Here is a 21,985-nt window from a genome sequence, read left to right as displayed (position 1 = left end):
CACTTCTGCATTCCCCCTCCTTCCTGCCAGCTGCCTCTGGTGGTGCTGCTCCACCTACAAGTTCCTTTGTCCATGGAGAACACAGGGACAAGGAACACAGTTCCCAGGCAAAGGCAGTGGGAGATGGGCACGAGGCTGCCCAGGAAGATCCATGGCACCAAATCTCCTATTGCAGAGCAACAAGTTCCTGCCCCAGCCCTAAATACTCACCCACCTCCTGCGGGTCTCAGTGCAGGGACTCTGCTCTGCAGGGATCAGGAGATGTTTTTCTGCCTCCCACATCAATCCCACAGGGAGCTCTGCATCTCCCCAGCTCCTTAAGGTGCAATTAGAGAGAGGAGGCAGTTTTTAACCCCCTCGGTGCCAGTGACCTCCTTCATCCCCTTTGGTGCCTGATTTCTTGCAGTTCATTTGGAGGAGACAAAAGAGTGATCAAAGAATCATGGAATGGTTTGGGGTGGAAGGGACCTGAAAGATCCTCTAGTTCCAACCCCTGCCATGGGCAGAGACACCTTCCACGAGACCAGAATCCCAGGATCCCTGAGGCTGGAAAAGCCCTCCCAGCCCATGGATCCCCCCTGTGCCCCATCCCCACCTTGTCCCCCAGCCCAGAGCACTGAGTGCCACGGCCAGGCCTTCCTGGGACACCTCCAGGGCTGGGCACTCCAAACCTCCCTGGGCAGCCCCTGCCAAGGCCTCACCACCCTTTCCAGCAGGAAATTCCTCCTCCTGTCCCACCTGAGCCTCCCCTGGCACAGCTGGAGGCCGTTCCCTCTCCTCCTGTCCCTTGTTCCCTGGCAGCAGAGCCCGACCCCCCCGGCTCCCCCCTCCTGTCAGGGGGTTGCAGAGCCAGAAGGTCCCCCCTGAGCCTCCTTTGCTCCAGGCTGAGCCCCCCCAGCTCCCTCAGCCCCTTCCCCAGCTCCTCTCCCTTCTCTGGGCTGTTCAAGGTTAAATCTGGGTTTAGTTACTGGGTTTGCAATTAACACTGCTGCAGAATGAATTATTAATGCTTATTAATGCTTTCCAAACAACAGCAACCTCGCCCTTCTCTGCTCTATTGAGGAGAGGAGACGAGAGGACAGGACAGGACAGGACAGGGCAGGACAGGACAGGACAGGGCAGGGCAGGACAGGACAGGGCAGGACAGGGCAGGACAGGACAGGACAGGGCAGGGCAGGACAGGAGAGGACTTGTAGGTCATCCCCCTGGATATCCTCCAGATCTCCAGCTGCTCCAGCCCCACGTGTGTCCTCCTTGCTTCCATTGCCACCTCCAGGCTCCTGTGACTCCCAGTCCTCCCCCACCACTCCCATCCTGCCTTTCCCTCCCTCTCCTGGTCCCAACCCTTCCCTTTTCAGTCCCTTCTGCAGTCCCTGACTCTTTCCTGGCCCTCCTGGAGCCAGCTGGGCCCAGCTAAGCTGGACCATCCCCAGCTCTGCTCTGGCCCTGCTCAGGGAGGAGACACGGGCTGGTCCCTGCTCTGGTTGGGGTTTTCCTTCTGCTGCAGGAGAGGTGACCTGGGGCCTCAGCAGTGGACGTTCCAGACAGAAGGTGTTTGCCCCAGCTGCTGGCAAACACAAATGCTGAGGGAGAAGCCATGTTCCCTTTGTTCCCAGCAAACTCCACGACTGAAGTCTGGAAAACAAGAAGAGAGCAAGTTTTCCTCTGTACCCAGGAGAAATCCATCAGGCCTCCGTGCTCCGAGGCTCCATTAACTCTCCAAGAAATAAATTAGTAGGAAATACAATACGGCATTTTCTGGGAGGTTCATTCGTTTTTCTTTATTAATTTTTCTCTCAGCACAAAAGGAAAAAAAAAAAAGCAACATATGGGGTATGAGCAGGAGCTGTTTCTCAATGCCACAGCTGCCTCAAAAGGGTTTAGACCCAGAATTCAAAAAATTCATTCACATTTCCCAAATCACATTAGGCAGGTACAGATTGTTTTCATTTCTATGAATTTATCTTTTTTTACCCTTCTAAGCTCTAATAAAGCAGAATATGCCAAAAATGACAGGGGGCAAAATTGCCTCGAAGTCCCAGATGGCAACTGCTTGTAACTCACCTAAATGAAAACTATTTATTTTCAAATGAAATGGGGTTTAATTCAGCAGAAAAGGTTATACCAAGACGTGTTTTGTGGACACTGAAGCAGTACCAGCACAGACTGCAAAAAGGGCACCCAATTTACTCTCAGTGTTTGCTGGCAATTGGAAGGAACTGCACCAAACTCCACCAAATGTTGCTGCCAGTTGGGGGCCCCGATGCAGAGCAGAGACTTTGGGCAGGGCCCTCTGGGAGTCCTGGAAAAGTGAGGAACCCCTGGGAGCAGCACTGGGACCTGCCCTGTGTCCTGGAGAGTCAGCCCTAGGAGGGAGCTGGGGGGGCTCAGCCTGGAGCAAAGGAGGCTCAGGGGGGACCCTCTGGCTCTGCAACCCCCTGACAGGAGGGGGGAGCCGGGGGGGGTCGGGCTCTGCTGCCAGGGAACAAGGGACAGGAGGAGAGGGAACGGCCTCCAGCTGTGCCAGGGGAGGCTCAGGTTGGGCAGGAGGAGGAATTTCCTGCTGGAAAGGGTGGTCAGGCCTTGGCAGGGGCTGCCCAGGGAGGTTTGGAGTGCCCAGCCCTGGAGGTGTCCCAGGAAGGCCTGGCCGTGGCACTCAGTGCTCTGGGCTGGGGACAAGGTGGGGATGGGGCACAGGGGGATCCATGGGCTGGGAGGGCTTTTCCAGCCCCAGGGATCCTGGGATTCTGTGACACTGATGGAGACATCAGGGTTCCAGGGCACGTGGGCCTCCTGCTGTCCTGCAGATGAGCCTGGTTTACAGTGCCCAGTGCTGCTCTGGGTCTCTGGGAGGGCTCCTGCTCTGCAGGGCTTTGTGCTCTTGGGCAGAGAAAACCACAGGGTTCAAATCAGAGCTCACACACCCCTGGCACCTCTAAAGAACCCCAAAGAAACAGATTTACTTTTAAAATGACAAAAATCATTAGGGCAAAACCTAGAAGTGATCACCCTTCACCTCTGTGATTCTTTGTAAAATCCTACTGTACAACATCCCTCCCCAGGTTCTTCAGCCTTTCCCAAAATATGAAGCAGTGTCTCCATCCTTGGAGATATCCAAAAGCTGTCTGGACACTGTCCTGGGTAACCCACTGCCCTGCTGACCCTGCTTGATCTGGGAGGTTGGACCTTCAGAGAAGATGAACTTCAGAGGTGCCACCAACCTCAACCATCCCTTGACTCTGTGGTGCAATGAAAACAAATGCAGTTTGCTCTCAGTCCTTCTTCATAATTCCTAAGTCTTGCTGATTTTCATCGTACTAACAGAGCTTTGTTGTAGTGGCCCACAGGTAGAAAAGTCATGAGAACAAGGAGAGCAAAGGCTGTTGGGTTCTCTGTTTCCTGGCAACACCCAGGAAGTATTAAAAAAGTTCAAAAGCTGAAGATTTTGAACTTAATTAATGACTTCTTAGGTATTCCCAGTGTGGAGTCAAAGGTATGAAACACCTTTGATTTGGAAATGAGACTTCCTTCAGCTTGGAATTATAATTTACATTTATAACTTGCTTATTTTTTTTCCCCTGAGATGATGCTGTTTTATTGAATATAATTAAAAACGAATTATTTTTACACTTTCTGAAATTTTTTCCAGAGCACCTGCTACGAGAAGGCTGAGGGGTCTTCACTGAGCACCCAGCATCTCAGAACAGGACCACAGAGGTGGAGGTTCCTCTTCTGAAGCTCATCTGTGCATCTGTAATGTAACGTGTTGTTATTATTTTACTTGGGCATTGATGCTATGGCCAAAGATTCTGGAAGAAGTTCTGGGATGTGAATGTGCCACATATGGAAAGGATGAATTAACAAAATCAGCCCAAACCACTGCAGCATCTGCTCTGCCTGTTATGGGTGAGATGGGAACAAAGAAGTGCAGTACCGAGATATTTTCATCAGTTTGTTGAGTCACTTTTCCTTCCAATTGCAGAACCTGCTCGGCCAGGCTTGGGTTCAGATCACTGTAGCAGATTCTCTCCGAGTCTGATGAGGGCAAACACTCTTGGAAGGAGTTTGTAACCACTCTTTACCTTTTGCCTCCTGGCAGCACCTCGGAGTGCACCCAAGGACAGTCCCGTGCCACGGACGCCGGGGGTGGAATGTGAGCCGTGAGGACACGGGACAGCGGCCGAGCACGGGTCACTGGGACGTTCTGTCACCGACACGGATCAGACTCAAGATCGTCCTCTGTATCTGCTTGGTCCTCACCCCGTAGATGATGGGGTTGAGCACGGCGGGCACCAGGATGTAGATGTTCCCCATGGTGACGTGGACCAGCGGGGCCAGGTCCCTCCCGAACCTGTGCACCACGGACAGCCCGATGAGGGGCACGTAGAAGGCCAGGACCACGCAGATGTGGGCGACGCAGGTGCTGAACACCTTGAGCCGCTCCCGCCAGGCCGCCAGGCGCAGCACGGCCTTGAGGATGAGGAGGTAGGAGAGGCAGATGAGGACGGCGTCCAGCCCCATGACCAGCAGGATGGCGGCCAGCCCGTACACCACGCTGGGGGTGGTGTTGGCGCAGGCCAGGTTCATCACGTCCTGGTGCAGGCAGAAGGAGTGGGACAGGGCGCGGGACCCGCAGAAGGGCAGGGGCAGCAGGAGCAGGGGCAGGGGCAGGAAGAAGAGCACGCCCCTGGCCAGGGCCGCCAGCCCGACGCGGGCGGTGGCGGCGTTGGTGAGCACGGCGGCGTGGCGCAGCGGGTGGCAGATGGCCACGTAGCGGTCCACGGCCATGGCCAGCAGCACCGTGGACTCGACGGCCGACAGGGCGTGGATGAGGAACATCTGCAGCAGGCAGGCGCCGAAGCCGATCTCCCGCGTGCCGAACCAGTAGAAGGCGAGGACGCGCGGCACGGTGGAGGTGGCCAGCGCCAGGTCGATGGCGGCCAGCATGCAGAGGAACAGGTACATGGGCGCGTGCAGGCCGGGCTCCAGCCGCACCGCCAGCAGCACCGCCCCGTTCCCCGCCACGGCCACGGCGTAGGCCCCGCACAGCAGCGCGGCCACCCAGGCCTGGGCCCCCTCCGGGCCCGGCGGCGCCGCCAGCACGAAGGACGGGTGCAGCTCAGAGCCGTTGGGGAAGGGCATGGCCCACACCGGGGGCGACGCTCATGCTACGCCGGGCGCTCCTGCAAGGCAAACACAGACAGGCCTCAGAAACCTTCCCGTGGCTCTGCGTCCCACGGGGTGGGTCACACAGTGCGGGCAGCTCCTCTGCCAGCCCCACACCCCACCGGGGCTGGGGGCAACAACACCCGCAGGGACAAAATGCTGCCATCTGAGCTCGAACAGGAACTGCCTGGATTCTCTTAATGGGCAGAATAGCATAAACCCAACATTTCACATAATTAACCCCTCAGCTGAACTTCTTTTCATTTTAAAGGGAAAAATTAAAAATAATAATAATAATAATAATAATAATAAACCAACAGGATTTCAGTGTTTCCTGTAAAACTTCACCTCTGCTTGATTTCTTCCCTGTGTGCTGCAGTGCCCTGTCAGAAATGTGCTGAGCTGGTGGTGCTGCCTCCCACGGCCCAGCCCTCCCCAGAACTGCACACGGGCACAGGCACAATCGGCTACCTTAACTTTTTTTTGCACATACAAATTGGATTTTCAACCTGAAAACACATATGGAAAAATCAGAATGTCTGTAGAAAAAGAAAGTAATCACATTGTTCACCTTATTCTGTATCTGCAGATTTTCCAGGAGGGCTGTGATCCAAAGGAAATGGCCACAAAGGTCTGTAAAAACCTTTGCTTTGGGTGCTTTTCTATCCCCAGGCACCAAGTCAGTACCTGGCTGTACCAGTGGCAGAACAAACCCACCATCCCCCTGCCCTGGAGGGACAGCACAAGATTAAGTGCATAACCTGAGCCTTCTGGTTATTCCTTTTGTGCCCAGTCCGTGTAAATCACGGATGCAAAGTGGGTCTACGACAAGCTCTGCAGGTTATTAATGCAATTATTTGATGAGTGACGTGGGGTTTGAAACCGTGGGGGTTTTACTGCATATCTGTGGTGAAGCCCTAAAATAGCATGGCTTTGTTCCCCTGATGTGGGGCTTTTCCACCTTGGATCTGTAACAAATAAGACTCATATTGTAGCTTTTTATACCCAGTTTACTCACGGCGTGGGTGGACTGGTGCTGTCACTGTGCCCACGGGGATGGCACTGGCAGCCCAGCCCTGGCATTAAGAAGAACAAGGAGCCTCACCAGTCACCAGCAGGTACCTGAGGCAACTCACCTGCCAGCCCTGGAGGGCAATTACAGCCCGAGTCCCACCGGACAAGCCCTGCCCTCCCACTCCCTTCCCAGGGAATGGGGCTGTGAGACAGGCACTGAAACAACCCCTGAGGCTGCAGTTTGGCTCTGGTTCTTTGGCATCAATAAATGTGTCCCTGTTTTCAGAAGTGACTCGTGATTTGGATTGCTGGTGGGATGAGAACCAGGTGCTGTGAGGGCCTGGCTTTCTGTAGAGATAAAACTGGATATACTGTTAAAAGACAGATTACCTGTCTCTAAAAACACCAGTAAATGCATGTTTATTCTCCTGAGGGGATCCAAGAGCAGCCACAGCAGCTCCTCTCAGTAAATCACAGAGTCACAGAGTCGTTTAGGTTGGAAAAGACCTCCAAGATCATCGAGTCCAACCTTTGACACCTTGCCACAGAACCATGGAATGGGTTGGGTTGGGAGGGATCTCAAAGCCTATCCAGTGCCACCCCTGCCACGGGCTGGGACACCTTCCACCAGCCCAGGTTGCTCCAAGCCCCGTCCAACCTGGCCTTGGACACTTCCAGGGATCCAGGGGCAGCCACAGCTTCTCTGGGCAACCTGGGCCAGGGCCTCCCCACCCTCCCAGCCAGGAATTCCTTCCCAATATCCCATCTAACCCTGCCCTCTGACAGTTTGAAGTCATTTCCCCTTGTCTTGTCCCTCCAGGCCCTTACCAAAAGTCCCTCTCCAGCTCTCCTGCAGCCCCTTTAGGCCCTGAAAGGGGCTCTCAGGTCTCCCTGGAGCCTTCTCTTCTCCAGGTGAACCCCCCCAGCTCTCCCAGCCTATTTTCTCCTTCTTTCTCCTCCTCCTCCTTGTTCTCCCATTCTCCCTTCCTCTTCCCCATCTTTATCTCTCCCTCTCTCATTCCTGCTCCACGGTGCTCTCCAGCTGTGCTGCCAGATGTGCTGACACCCCCCCCACACCCTCCCTGTCCCCCACAAACGTTTTCTTACTGTGGCAGAGGCTCCTGGGGCCGGGGCTGTGTTGGAGAAGGGCTGCAGTGAGGAAGCACAGACACCCAGGGAGGAACTCTGCAACTTTTCAGGCTGGGAGCAATCTCAGAATCTCCTCAGAATTCTGAATCATTGTTCTCAGAACCCTGTGTGAGGATGGCCCAAGCCAGGCAACCCTCCAGCAAAGCCCTTTCCTGCTGAAGTCGCTCCCTTATGTGACTCCTGCAGGCTCCAGGTTACACATGTTGGAGCAGAGTTGTCCCCTTTGGTGCTGTCCCAGTGCCAGCCCCCGAGGACCTGCTGTGCCAGGCAGAGCTCAGGGGGCTGTCACTGAACACCCTGGGACACTCAGTGAGATAATGAGCACAACACAGAGCAAGCAGTGGCCTGGGAACCCTCCCCTCAGGAATCTTCCCTGCTCTCTCTGGGTTTTTTTAATGGAGATGTTTCTGCATTATTTTTTCTCTCCATTCCAGCTACTGTTTGGATGGAGCAGAAAAGAAAGACACTAATCTGGGCTGCTCTGAGGGGGAAGTGCCCAATGTCAGGCAGAGACAGCCAGTTTGGGTGTGGGGTCCTGTCCCAGCACCTTCTGCTGCTTCCCCTTCCAAGGTGACCCCTGACCATTGCTTCCTATTCTCCACCAAGGCCAAGCCTGGACAAAATATGGCTTAAGATGAACAAAAATACAGCTCCATGATTTGGAGGAGTGAAATATTTACAACTGGTCGTGGCACTCAGTGCTCTGGGCTGGGGGACAGGGTGGGCATCGGGCACAGACAGGGTGGACTCCATGGGCTGGGAGGGCTTTTCTAGCCTCAGTGATTCTGGGACTCTGTTCCATGATTTTGGGGCTTTTCCAGCCTCAGTGATTCTGGGACTCTGTTCCATGATTTTGGGGCTTTTCCAGCCTCAGTGATTCTGGGACTCTGTTCCATGATTTTGGGGCATTTTATTCTGTCTGTGGGAGGCCACAATCCAGGAGGACCATGAACCCTCCCTGCACATCTGGCTCAGAGCCAGCCCATAGCAGAGCAGCTGCTGGGACACACTGTCCCCTCCCTGACATCCCTCCGAGGGGCACAGCCAGCCCAGCACACCTCAGCTGGAAGGCTGTAGGATGTGGTCCTTTGTGTCAGGAGTTTTAGCCATTCCTATGATGTCTTTGAGTCCCCTTTATTTCAGCAAGAGCTTCCAGCCCCACCAGACCCTCAGGCCCATCCCAAATCACACCTAACTCATACAGTCCTGTTCATCTACAGCACATCCTGAAGATTTTAAGCAACTCCAACCTGATATCTTAGGCAAAAAAGGCTTCATCAAGTTCTGTGACCTTTCACAATGAATTGATGTGTTTTATTGAAGATGCTGCTCACACACATGACATTTAATGCAAAACAGTGACTGGGATATTAATTAGACTTGGCAAGATTGAGGGCCTCAAAGACATCCAAAAGAGATGGAAAAGAGCTGTTTCCATCCCTGTGGATGGACACGTGTTGTGGTTTAACCCCAGGCAACAGCCAAGCCCCAGCAACCCCTTGGTCACTGCCCCACCAGTGGGATGAGGGAGAGAACTTGAGTGGGGACAGCTGGATAACCAGTGGGTTGGGATAAAGGCACTTTACTAGGGAAAGCAAAAGCCACACACACAGGCAAAGCAAAAGGAATTAATTCCCTCTTCCATGGGCAGCAGGTGTTCAGCTCCTCCAGGACAGCAGGGCCCTCTCACGTGTAACAGAGACTTGGGTGGGCAAAGAGCATCAACCCAAATGTCCCCCCCTTCCTCCTTCTCCCCCGCCCTTCATACACTGGGCACGTTGTCCTATGGTCTGGAGTATCCCCTGGCTCAGCTGGGGCCACCTGTCCCAGCTGTGTTTCCTCCAAACTTCCCACACCCCCAGCCCAGCCATCTCCCCAGTGGGGCTGTACCAGGGGCAGGAAAGGCCTTGGCTCTGGGTGAGCTCAGCACTGACAAAACCATCTCTGTGTCCTCAGCCCTGTGTTCAGCACAAAACAAACACAGCCCCACACCAGCCCCTGTGACTAAATTAACTCTACCCCTGCCCCAAGCAGCACAACACAGCATTTTAGAGACGGATGGAGGCTGAGAGTGTCCAGGCCCCCTCAGCAGGACCTGGCCAGAACTGCTCTGTGCTCAGCCCCTGCACTGAGCTGCACCCTGGGGGTTGTTTGCAGCTGAACAGCCAAGGGCTGGGACAGCCAGGGTGGCTCCCAGCTCCTGGCCCAAGCCCTGTCCTGTGCAGTTTGCTGCTGTGGCAGGTGGGGAGGGGACAATGGCCCCATGCAAGGGTCTCTCAGTGAAGGTCACACCCTGTTATCTGCTACGAGTTTGTCTCACATGTGACAGAGGTTCCTCAATTCCCCCCCCCAAGACTTGGACAGACAAAGTCATGCAGCCCATGTTTCTTTAATTGTCTCCCTCTCACTGGGGTTCCATTAATGCTTGGGGTGTCCACAGGCTGCTGGGAGGGGTGAAGGCATCATGCTGGGACACAACAGGGAAGTTCAGAGCTCTGGGTTGGGAGACAGCATCTGAGTGGATCTGCAGCTCTTTCCTCTGGCAGTGACCTGCTGTGTGCATGGAGCACCAAGGAACCAGCCCACCAGCTCTGAGAGAAACCAGTCCAGAGCTCTGACCAAGAGACCAGTCCAGCAGCTCTGACCAAGAGACCAGTCCAAGAGCTCTGACCAAGAAACCAGTGAACCAGGTCTGACCAAGAGACCAGTCCAAGAGCTCTGACCAAGAAACCAGTCCAGCAGCTCTGACCAAGAAAGCAGTGAACCAGGTCTGACCAAGAAACCAGTCTGCTGTCCCTGACTGAGAAAGCAGTCCAGCAGCACTTTCTGCAGAGCTGGTGGGGGAAGCTACCAGTGAGCCCCAGTGCTCCTGCGCAGGGCCCTGAGCAGAGCCTCGCGGATGTGGCTGGATTTGATGCTGTAGATGACGGGGTTCAGGGCGGGGGGGATGAGGAGGTAGGTGTAGGCCACCAAAGTGTTCACCAGAGGGGGAACGTTCCTCCCAAAGCGGTGGATCATGGACAGGCCGATCATGGGGATGAAGAACACCAGGACAGCACAGATGTGGGACACACAGGTGTTCAGGGCCTTGAGACACTCCTCCTTGGTCGCCAGGCTGACGACGGTTTTGATGATGAGGATGTAGGACAGCACGATGAAGATGAAGTCCATCCCCACCGTGGACAAGAGAATGATCATGCCATAGAAGACATTGACCTTTATATCTGCACACGCCAGGTTCATGATGTCGGGGTGGAAGCAGAAGGAGTGGGACAGCTCCGTCTTCCCGCAGTAGGTCAGTCTCTTGAGCAGGAAGGGAATGGGGAGGAGGGAGACCATCCCCCTGAGCACGATGGCCAGGCCTATCTTTGTGACAGTGGCCTTGGTCAGGATGGAGGGGTGTCTCAGGGGCCGGGAGATGGCAATGAAGCGGTCGAAGGCCATGGCCAGGAGCACGGAGGACTCGATGAAGGACAGGATGTGGATGAAGTACATCTGGGCGAGGCAGGCATCGAAGGCGATGCTGCGCAGGTTGAACCAGAAGAGCCCCAGCGTGGTGGGCAGGGTGCACAGGGCCAGGCCCAGGTCGGTGACCGCCAGCATGCACAGGAAGTAGTACATTGGCTCGTGGAGACTCTGGGTCCTCCCGATGATGAACAGGATCATGCAGTTCCCCAAGAGAGCAGTGAGGTAGAGAGCACAGAAAGGGATGGAGATCCAGGGGTGAAGGGCTTCCAGGCCTGGGATGCCCAGCATGAGGAAAGCTGAAGGCTGATGGAAGGAGCCATTGAACTCCCACGTGGCACGTGAGTCCTGCTCCATCCCAGCTCAGCTCCTGCATGGACTAGACCTAAAACACACCAACAACACAAACTCCAGGTAGTCGGACTCTGCACTGAATAGAGAAGCTGCACATCCCCCCACCTCCCCTCCAACCTGAGCGGGCACCCACGTGCTCTTTGGACACTGGCACAGCTACCACAGTCTCAAATATGACTGCACTCCTGTTTACCCATTAAACCCTAGAATGAAGGAAAGGGATGGACATTTTTTCTTGAAAAAGAAAAAAAAAATAAAAACTTCAGAATGGAAGAGAAAACCTTCCTAGTGAGCAACACTGCTCCACAGTCATCCCCAAATTCCAGAGTCTGAGATGCTTTGTTGAGTGGGCAAATGCCTTTTCTGTGATCATCCCAGCCAAGACCAAGCTGCTAAGCTAAGACTTCTTTTTGATGACAACCGGGTGACAAAAATGGTGACATTTTAACTCTGATATTTCTTATTTAGGAATCAACCTTGGAAGCAAATGCGAAATTTCTTGGCCCTGGCCCAGGTTGCCCAGAGAATCTGTGTCTGCCCCTGGATCCCTGGAAGTGTCCAAGGCCAGGTTGGACGGGGCTTGGAGCACCCTGGGCTGGTGGAAGGTGTCCCTGCCCATGGCAGGGGTGGCACTGGATGGGCTTTGGGGTCCCTTCCATCCCAAATCATTCTGGGGTTCCAGGACGTAAAATGTACCAGAGAATCAGGCACTCAGCCCCTCCTGCTCTCAGCTCAGAAGATGGGCCCCATGGGAAGGAGGATTCTCAGTGGCTCTCACACCCAAGCTGTTGCTCCTTTCACAATCCCACTGCCATGTGCAGAGATGAGCAGAACCCCACCTGGGTGCTGCCTGTGAATTTATCAGTAACAAGCAAACACAAGGCAAAGCACAAGATGTTGCAGGTTCAGAGCCCTGGGGAGGATCCAGGGAAAGTCTCTGGGTCTGGATTGGAGGGCAGGGGGGTGTGGTGGGGGTTTTACACAGGGATCAAGAGTAGGAGGTGAGTGAAGCCTTTATGGAAATCCAGCAGTGTCTGCTCTGGGCAGTTCAGCAGGAGCCTGCTGGGATGGTGGGGTTGGAGCAGTGCTCTGGAGTAAGAGACCAAGGAGAAAGGTTTGTTCAGCTTGGAGAAGGGAAGATGTGCAGGGATTCACCACCAGCTCTCCCCTACCTCCTGGGAGGCACCAAGGAGGCTGCACCAGGCTCTTCAGAGCAGAGCATGGCAGGAGGATGAGAGACAACAGGTATAAGGTGAAACAAGGGGGGTTTAGACTGGATAAAATGAGAAATGTTTCCCCATCAAGCATTGGAGCAGGTTGTCCAGAGGCTGCACATCTCCACCCTCAGAAGTTTTCAAGACCCAACTGGTCAAAGGCACGAACAGCCCTGTCTGACCTCACAGCTGGCCCTGTCTGGAGGCTGATGCTGGACTAGAGATCTTCTGAAGTGTCTCCAACCTGAATTATCTGAGCCTCACACATTCCAGGCTCCTACACTTCTGTGACAAAGCGCCCAGCAGAGATGCTGGAGAGGCTGTCGGGGTCCCCAGGCCCCCTCAGTGACAGAAGGACTCGCTGGGTGGGTGGGAGAAAGCAGCAAATGTGCAAAACAAGAGCTAATTAAAGGAAAAGAGTATTTGTGGCTTCAGTCTTTCTGCACCTTGTGTAGGATGTGAAACACGCAGGTCACAGAGGGCCTGATCTGAGAGCCAGGGGGTTAAATGTAACACAGCTCATCTTTGAATAACACACAGCTCTTCCATGACGCATTTATTAGGGCCCTAATATGATTTTGCTTCATTAGAGTCTCAGTTTGAGAGTCTAACGTGACAATAAATCCCAAAGCTTAGCAAGGACAAACGTCTTCCTGCTCCAGGGCAAAAGCAACATGTAAATTATGGGAACTGGGGAAAATCCTAAGTCATTTACTTTCCTCCAGGCGGGGCAAAGACACTCGTTGGTGTCAGGAATCACCTTGACCTGCAGCCCTTCCGTGCCAGGGGCTGAGGGCACAATCACAGCCCTTCTTCAGGAGAGCCTTGGGGGTGGCTCAGACGTGGGGGGGTGGAACTGGATGGACTTTAAGGTCCCTCCAACTCAAACCATTCCATAATTCCGTGATCTGAGCAGTGACATCAACCTGCCAACTCCTGCAGTTCAGGTTCATCTGGGGGCTGGGTTAAAAACCTAAAAAATTCCAAAAAAACTCCAGGCCTGTATGTCTGCCTGAGTGTCCCCAAGAGCAGCTCCAAGAGCAGCTTCTGGCAGGGGTCCAGAGCTCTCAAAGACACTGAGATGCAACAGTTTTCCAGGAATAAGGAGGCAGATAAAGGGGAGATGCTGTTGGAGTACAGTGGGAAAGAAAGGACTGGTGAGAACTCCCTGGGTCTGTAGGGGAGGCTCCTCCTACAAAAAAACCCCCACTTGAACCCGACTTTGTCAGACACCAGCAACTCCACCACACTACAGAAGTTACCCCAAAACAGGATTTATTCACTCTGCTCCTCTCTGAGCTGCTCTGGTTTGTTATGTGCTCCAACACGGATCCCACTCCAAGGTGGTTTTACCCCTCCGTGCTTTATGTGTGTCTATAAATGCTATAGATAAATATATACACATATAACTGTAAAAAAGATAAGCAGCCACACATGCTCGTTCATGTGTGTGTACAGTTACATGTGTATAGATAACACAGCACAACCCATGGGACACACATCTCTTACAGAATCACACAGTGACAATCAGTTAGGTCAGAAAAGATCTCCCAGCAGACTATCATGGGATGGCAATTGCACCTTCCTCGCTGCAGCCAAGCCCTGAGGAGGAAGCAAACCTCCAGTTCCTGGAGGATATCAAGTGAAAGATTCCTGGCAGCCCCTGGGAGGTGACTGTGGCATCCTGCCACAGAGAGGGGGCTGTGCCCCGCTCAGTGCCCGAGGTGTTGCTGCTCCCCAGGACCACCCCAGCCTGCCCGGGGGAAGGGGTCAGGCACCGAGGCAGAAGCTTCGTGAAGGACATGGAGCTGTCCCTGCTTTTCCAGCCCTCAAAAGCCACCTCCTGATTTCCCGCCTGTCCCCGGCCCAGATTTTCACCAATAACTCAAAGTACTGGTGCTTTAAGGGTTCTTGTCAGCGTAGGCAGGAGCAGAGCCTTGGGAGCGGGGACCGGGGAGGGTGGGACTCAGAAATCTGCTCCTTTCCCAAGGGGAGCCGTTGCTATTTTCACAACGGCACCGCTGCCAACTCAAGCAACGAGCGAGGGCTCGGCAAAGGGGCTCTGGGGACAGAACACCCACGGAGCCCGATTTCTGTCGACTTCAGAGGCGAGGGCAGGGACGTGCCGTTCCCACCGCCCGACGGTGGCAGAGCAGGGGGGCTCAGCACAGAGCCCTCGGCACCGCCACGGCCCGACCTGCCCGGCGAGGCTCCATCCCATCCACCCGCCTGCCCCGGCGAGGCTCCATCCCATCCACCCGACCTGCCCGGCGAGGCTCCATCCCATCCACCCGCCTGCCCCGGCGAGGCTCCATCCCATCCACCCGACCTGCCCGGCGAGGTTCCATCCCATCCACCCGACCTGCCCCGGCGAGGCTCCATCCCATCCACCCGCCTGCCCCGGCGAGGCTCCATCCCATCCACCCGACCTGCCCGGCGAGGTTCCATCCACCCGCCTGCCCCGGCGAGGCTCCATCCCATCCACCCGCCCGCCCCGGCGAGGCTCCATCCCATCCACCCGCCCGCCCCGGCGCATCCCTCCCGGAGGGTCTCTCGGACCTGCCGAGCGGCACCTCGGCCACACGCCCACCCCGAGCCGGTGCCCCCCGAGCCGGTGCCCCCCGAGCAGCGGGCAGAGGGACGGGCAGCGCTGCCCGCCCGTGGCACTCACCGAGCGGGGTCCGGGGGCTCTGGGCCGGCACGGGCAGCGCGGCCCCGGCGCGATGCTGAGGCAGGACCCGAATCCCCGTCCCCGACCGGGAGGGCAGCGCTTATAACACCCCCCGGGCCAATGGGCCGGGCCGAGCGCGGCGCTGGGACGGCGAGGGACGGGACTCATCCCTCCCGGCTGTCAGGGACGGGGCTCATCCCTCCCGGCTGCGAGGGACGGGACTCATCCCTCCCGGCTGTCAGGGACGGGACTCATCCCTCCCGGCTGCGAGGGACGGGACTCATCCCTCCCGGCTGCGAGGGACGGGACTCATCCCTCCCGGCTGAGGGACGGGGCTCATCCCTCCCGGCTGTGATGCTCTCCCAGCGGGCAGGATCGCCTCCCGGTACTTTATTGGGCGACACGTTTACGGCCCCTGTGATTTATGGCTGGCACGGCTGCAGCCACCGTGCTGGCAACGCACGTCGTTTTTATTGGGGGAATAAATCCCTGGAGGAAATAACCATAAAGTTCGTGAGAGGAGCGTTTGCAGCCTCGCTCCGAGGGAATGACAGAGGGGAAGCTCTGGCTGTCCCCGTCTGACCGTGAGACACGGAATGTTTAATTAAAACCATAATGTGTTGCACAATAAAGCCAAGCTGGATGGTACAAAGCAAACACAGCCCCGGGAGCGGGTGTCCCTCACTCGGCCGTGCGTGGGTGAATCCTGGCAAGGCTTACCTTTGCCACCTCAGCTCTGGGGGGAAAGTGCCTTTAACCCCCATTTCTGTGCCTGAGCCAGGAGAGCAAATGGGTTTGTGAAGAAGAGAAAATGCAGCCTCTGGCCCTCAGAGGCACTTCTGCACTTGTAAAGCCGTCTGTGCTGGGGCTCTGCCCTCTGTGTTCACCTGTAAATTCACACAGTCCCAGAGTCACTGGGGCTGGAAAAGCCCTCCCAGCCCATGGATCCCCCTGTGCCCCATCCCCACCTTGTCCCCCAGCCCAGAGCACTGAGTGCCACGGCCAGGCCTTCCTGGGACACCTCCAGGGCTGGGCACTCCAAACCTCCCTGGGCAGCCCCTGCCAAGGCCTCACCACCCTTTCCAGCAGGAAATTCCTCCTCCTGTCCCACCTGAGCCTCCCCTGGCACAGCTGGAGGCCGTTCCCTCTGCTCCTGTCCCTTGTTCCCTGGCAACAGAGCCCAATTCCCCTCTGGCTCCACTGAGGGAGTTTGAGAGAGAAGGGAAAGGGAAAGGGAAAGGGAAAGGGAAAGGGAAAGGGAAAGGGAAAGGGAAAGGGAAAGGGAAAGGGAAAGGGAAAGGGAAAGAAAGGAATGGAAAGGAAAGGAAAGGAAAGGAAAGGAAAGGAAAGGAAAGGAAAGGAAAGGAAAGGAAAGGAAAGGAAAGGAAAGGAAAGGAAAGGAAAGGAAAGGAAAGGAAAGGAAAGGAAAGGAAAAAGGAAAGGAAAAAGGAAAGGAAAAAGGAAAGGAAAAAGGAAAGGAAAGGAAAAAGGAAATGAAAGGAAAAAATTTGGTTGGAAGAAACCCACAATGGTCCAGTCCAACAGCTTGACAACTCCAAGGAAGCTCCTGTAAAATTGGAGATTATCACAAGAAGACTTTTCAGCCCCGAGCAGAGCCAATGAGGCAATCCAGGAAAGGTCTGTAAGATAATAGACAGGGAGGAGATGATCCATATGGAATCATTATTCCTCTGTACTCACACTATCTGAACCAGGAAGGGGAGAACACACCCTGAAAACATCAGGCAGATTAAAGATATATTTAAGGATATTTATAAATATGTATTTAAGGTCACTTCCAACCCGAGTCATTCTATGATTTTAAACAAGTAAAAATGTACTGGTTTGAATGATCTTATAATGGAGTTTTGGGACTCATCACTCCTGGGTGTTGTGGAAGCCCAAAGTATATAGAAAAAAGGATTAGTCAAGTCCAGAGGTGAGAAATTAATTGATTTCTATGAAACATGATGGCTGAGGTGCTGCCTCCTGCTCAGGAAGCCTCTGGATTGATTGCCAGATGCTGGGACATGTGCCAAGGGAACGATAAACAGTAAATTACCTTCCTAAATGGCCACTAATAACCATTATTAATGACCCTTTGAGGAACAGGGGCCCCCCTTTGAGGCTCATTAATTCTTCTGAGGCAGGATGGCAGGATGGAGGGACCTTTAGTTTGCTCTAGTGGAACAAAATCCCAGACTGGTTTGGGTTGGGAGGGACCCCAAAGCCCACCCAGTGCCACCCCTGCCATGGGCAGGGACACCTTCCACCAGCCCAGGGTGCTCCAAGCCCCATCCAGCCTGGCCTTGGACACTTCCAGGGATCCAGGGGCAGCCACAACTTGCTTGAATAACCCCACACCTACTGCACAGTGTGAGATCATTTCAGATATGCTCCAAATCCTGCAGTTCCCCTGGTTTGTGCCTCCAGGCTCTCCCACCCCGAGCTTTTCTCAGGGATGTCTCGGCCCTGCTCCTGCCAACCCCCCCGGCTGGGGTTCTTCTTAATCCCTTTTCCCAGACATGTGGGCACTGCTGTGTGTGGGGAGGGCTGTGAGGAGCTGCTCATCTATTTTCCCATCTTTACAGAAAATAAGAAGAGCTTTCCCAGCAGCCCAGCTGAGGGGGGCACAGCCACCACTGGGCACTCAGAAGTCTGTGCTGGAAATGTTTATGATTTGAGGCTAAGCCAGTCCTAATCATGTTGAGTCTCCAGGGCAGAGTTCAGTGGGTCAGAGCTGACAGGAGTGTGGGAAGGGAAAGGAAAGGGGGGGGGCTTGGTCATAGAATCACGGAATCATTGGTGGAATCACGGAATCATCCAAGACTGCTGAGACTGACTGGTTGACGAGGTGGGGATCGGTCACAGGTTGGGCTTGATGACCTGGGAGGGCTTTTCCAACCCCCGGGGATTCTGGGATTCTCTGATTCACCACCTCATAACCAGGTCCCGCTCCAGCCCGGCCTCCTTCACACCTGCTCAGCCAGCGGGGCCGTTTGAGCAGAGAAACCGTGTCTGTGACTGAAATGATGCCAAAACCTCGGTAAAGCCAAGTGGTGTCAGCCCATCTCCTGCGCTGCCCCGGGAGAGCTGCGGCACCGACCCCGTCCTGCCGAGGGGAGAGCCCCGGAGGGCAAACACGGACAGGAGTGCCCGACCTGGAAATAACGCGGTGGGGCTGCAGAGATGCAGGGGGACAAACACTGACACGGAGTGCCTGGCCTGGAACAGAGGGAATAACGCGGTGGGGCTGCAGAGATGCAGGGGGACAGGGACTGACACGGAGTGCCTGGCCTGGAACAGAGGGAATAACGCGGTGGGGCTGCAGAGATGCAGGGGGGACAAACACTGACACGGAGTGCCTGGCCTGGAACAGAGGGAAATAACGCGGTGGGGCTGCAGAACTGCAGGGGGACAAACACTGACACGGAGTGCCTGGCCTGGAACAGCAGGGAATAACGCGGTGGGGCTGCAGAGATGCAGGGGGACAAACACTGACACGGAGTGCCTGGCCTGGAACAGAGGGAAATAACGCGGTGGGGCTGCAGAGATGCAGGGGGACAAACACTGACACGGAGTGCCTGGCCTGGAACAGCAGGGAATAACGCGGTGGGGCTGCAGAGATGCAGGGGGACAGGGACTGAGGCTGCAGGGGCAGCAGACTCTGCTTTTAGTGTGAGGGGTGGAAAATCAAACAGCCCCAGAGCAACCTGCAAACAGAGTTTTGTTTTCCCACATTAGGCAGAGCCGGCAGAGGCGGCTCCGAGGCAGCAGAGAGGGAGGGGAGTGTTGGTCAGCACGACCTGCAGGTGATTTGCTGAACACAAACTCAGAGCAGCATCATGTGCAGCACATCCCAAACCTCCCCAGGCAGGGTGGTGCTGTCTGGAGGCTGTATATAAAATAGATCTAAAGCTCCCAGAGAGTGTCCACAGGAGGGACAGGGGGATGGGGAAGGGTCTGGAGGGGCCCTTGAGGAGCAGCTGAGGGCACTTGGCTGGTGCAGCTGGAGCAGAGGGAGCCCCAGGGCAGAGCTCAGCGGGGGCTGCAGCTCCTCCCGAGGGGCAGCTCCGACCTCTGGGAGCAGGGGACAGGACCCAGGGAAGGGCTGGAGCTGGGACAGGGCAGGCTCAGGGGGGATCTCAGGACAAGGTTCTTCCCCCACAGGGTGGTGGGCACTGCCCAGGCTCCCCAGGGCAGTGGGCACGGCCCCAAGGCTGCCAGAGCTCCAGGAGGGTTTGGACAACGCTCTGAGGGACAGGGGGGAGTGTTGGGGTGTCCTGGGCAGGGCCAGGGCTTGGACTGGGTGAGCCTTGTGGGTCCCTTCCAACCTGGGAATTCTGTGGTTCTGTGATTCTAAATAACAACTGGGGTGCAATAAATTTTCCCTGATGGGGAAGCAAAGTCGAGGCAAAGCTGTGGAACTCCTGCAGGTGTGTGAGCTCCAGGAGGGCAGTGCCCAATCCCCAAACCCAGCTCTGTGTGCAGCACCTCTTGGACAAGTGTCATTCCTGAGGGAATTCCTCCCAGTCCCACTTCCTACCTCCTCGAGCTCACCATCCACAGCACAGCTCTCCAGGAGTGGCCAGGAGAGGAGAGGACACAGCCCTGGCTGTGGAGGGACCACAGTTCTGCCAAAACCAACCAAAATTGCGGGTGAAAAGCACACCTGGATTTTCTGTGCATCCCCAGGTGCCCAAAATGGGATCAGACAGATCCAGGGGCCTGGGCTGGGGACAGGGACAGCCATGGTTTGCTCTGCAGGAGGATTTCCTTCCTAGAAAGAATAGGAATGGTGCCAATTAATTAATTTGAGAGTGTCCAGGTTGCCTGGCCACATCTGGCTCGAGGTGGCTGGGTCGTGGTGCACACAAGCCCCAGGAATTTCACATGGCCTTCACCTTGTTCCTCAAGGTTTTAAAGAGATGGAAATTCCAGAATGTGGGGTCACAGAATCACAGGATAACAGAGTGGGTTGGGTTGGGAGGGACCTTAAAGCTCAGCCAGTTCCACCCCCTGCCATGGGCAGGGACACTTTCCACCGGACCAGGTTGCTCTAGTACAGGTTGCCCTGTCCAACCAGACACCTCCAGGGATATAATTTTGAAAAGACTTTGGGTTTTGATCTCTTAACAGATTTTATGTTCTGCGGATTGAAGTAGTTTCATTCTGATAAGGCCAAATGTGTCCATTCGCCTTTGCCACTCCCCTATAACTGGATTTTGGGAAAATATTGCAGCAGGCATCTCAGTAACAGTGTGAGGAGATGAGAGCAGAGCTGTGGGGAGAGGCAGTAACAACATTACACTGCAATTCTGCAATGACTTCTTCAGAATAAATCACTGGGATGTCACCGAACGGGTGGAAATTCAATCTGGCAAAATGTTATCAGACAGCTCTGCTTCCAGAAGGGACAGGAGAGGGATCCAGGGGAATTCAGAATGGATATATGAGTAACTGTGACGCTGAGTGAACTCAGAACCTTGTGCTGCTCGTGCCCAGGTGCTGTTTGTGTTTGTATCACAGACCAGTTGTTCCTTTCAGGGGGGACCTCCTGGCTCTGCAGCCCCTGACAGGAGGGGGGCCCGGGGGGTCGGGCTCTGCTCCAGGGAACAGGGACAGGACAAGGGGAAACAGCCTCAAGCTGTGCCAGGGAGGCTCAGGCTGGATATTGGGACATTTCACATGGAAAGGGCTGTCCAGCCCTGGCACAGCTGCCCAGGGCAGAAGCTGAGGGTTCATTCATGACCTACAGAGCTACAAACACCTCCTGTGGGTCCCACCCTCCAGGTGAAACCTAAGCTGAGTGTTTGGATGTAGGATGTGGTTCTGGGGGGAGGATTTGGTTTGGAGTTTCCACGTTTGAACTGCCAGAGCAGCTCAGCTCTCCCCAGAGCAGATGTGCTCCACAGCTGCACGGCCCCACCGACCCCCCCACCCCAACTGCCACGGGAGGGAGACTGGACCCCACGAGTGGCCCCAGATTTGGGACACTCAGTGCAGAGCTGGACCTGCTGGAACACAGAAGCTGCATTTTTGGAGTTCCCCCCCTAATTTGAAAAGCCCCATATCCCTCTGTGGTGTCCCACTCAAACCATCCAATTCCTCCCGGCCTCACCCATGACCTGCTGCACTCTCAAGGCTGAGATTAACCTATGGAATCTGTTTATCCAGAGGCTGCTCTGTCTGGGGATGTGGATATGGAGGCATAAACAGAGGATTTTGTGTTCTTAAACTAGGTCAGAACATGAGTCCATGTCCAGTTCCAAAGATAGAACAAACTTTCCCAACCAACGTGTGACCCCCCAGGATCCCCCCACTCATGTTAGTTTACAGGAAAGTTCCCAGGATTTTCCAGGAGGTGAAATCCCAAGGTGAAGAAGCAGAGGAGCTGGGGGGGTGCTACTGAAAACAATAAAATAGGAAAAAGCATCTCAGTAGAACTGATGGGAGTGTCCTGGATCCGACCACATTTCAGAGCTGTCTGAACTCCTCTCACTTCTCGGGGCCCATTCTGCCCCTCTTGCAGAGCAGATGATGTTTTACCAATAAGGAAGTTGTGCTGGTGCTGCTGCAGAGAGACTTCTCCCTTTCTGGGAAGAAAAACTCTTTCAAATCCATTAACACAAACCAGCTGAATCCCCTGGGAGGGCTGTGTGGGGTCAGCTGATTCCAAAGGAATGTCACACCCGTGACTGAAATGTGGGATTGGTACAAAACACAAGGTTGATCAGAATAAGAAGGGAGGCAGTGTCTGGACATCATTCGTTCATCAGCACTGATTTGGGTTGAAGGGAGCTTAAAGATCATCCAGTTCCATATTCCTGCCATGGGCAGGGACACCTTCCACCAGCCCAGGTGGCTCCAAGCCCCGTCCAACCTGGCCTTGGACACTTCCAGGGATCCAGGGGCAGCCACAGCTTCTCTGGGCAACCTGGTCCAGGGCCTA

The 21,985-nt window shown here is 55.0% G+C and overlaps 3 protein-coding genes across 3 annotated transcripts in view; all 3 read right to left on the bottom strand.

Annotated features, from left to right (window-relative positions):
* NUP98 (nucleoporin 98 and 96 precursor) overlaps positions 1-21,985 on the bottom strand; it is a 209,302-nt gene that overhangs the window by 119,094 nt on the left and 68,223 nt on the right. The window lies entirely within an intron of this gene.
* LOC135410478 (olfactory receptor 51E2-like) lies at positions 2,932-5,142 on the bottom strand. The gene has a single exon (XM_064647233.1). It carries the CDS (start codon positions 5,140-5,142, stop codon positions 4,192-4,194), a length of 951 nt encoding a protein of 316 aa, XP_064503303.1. The 3' UTR covers positions 2,932-4,191.
* On the bottom strand, positions 9,703-15,122 carry LOC135410476 (olfactory receptor 51G2-like). The gene is made up of 2 exons (XM_064647231.1): positions 15,034-15,122; positions 9,703-11,179 (listed from the first exon to the last, which is right to left on the bottom strand). Exon 2 carries the CDS (start codon positions 11,149-11,151, stop codon positions 10,177-10,179), a length of 975 nt encoding a protein of 324 aa, XP_064503301.1. The 5' UTR covers positions 11,152-11,179; positions 15,034-15,122; the 3' UTR covers positions 9,703-10,176.

This window comes from Pseudopipra pipra, chromosome 2, assembly GCF_036250125.1.
Source record: "Pseudopipra pipra isolate bDixPip1 chromosome 2, bDixPip1.hap1, whole genome shotgun sequence".
Taxonomy (NCBI): domain Eukaryota; kingdom Metazoa; phylum Chordata; class Aves; order Passeriformes; family Pipridae; genus Pseudopipra; species Pseudopipra pipra.
The sequence above is the reverse complement of the archived record's forward strand: the minus strand, read 5'-3'. Positions and strand labels throughout refer to the sequence as shown.

Coding starts and splice junctions, on each gene's coding strand:
- LOC135410478 (XM_064647233.1), bottom strand. CDS start 5,142: ATGCCCTTCCCCAACGGCTCTGAGCTGCACCCGTCCTTCGTGCTGGCG.
- LOC135410476 (XM_064647231.1), bottom strand. CDS start 11,151: ATGGAGCAGGACTCACGTGCCACGTGGGAGTTCAATGGCTCCTTCCAT.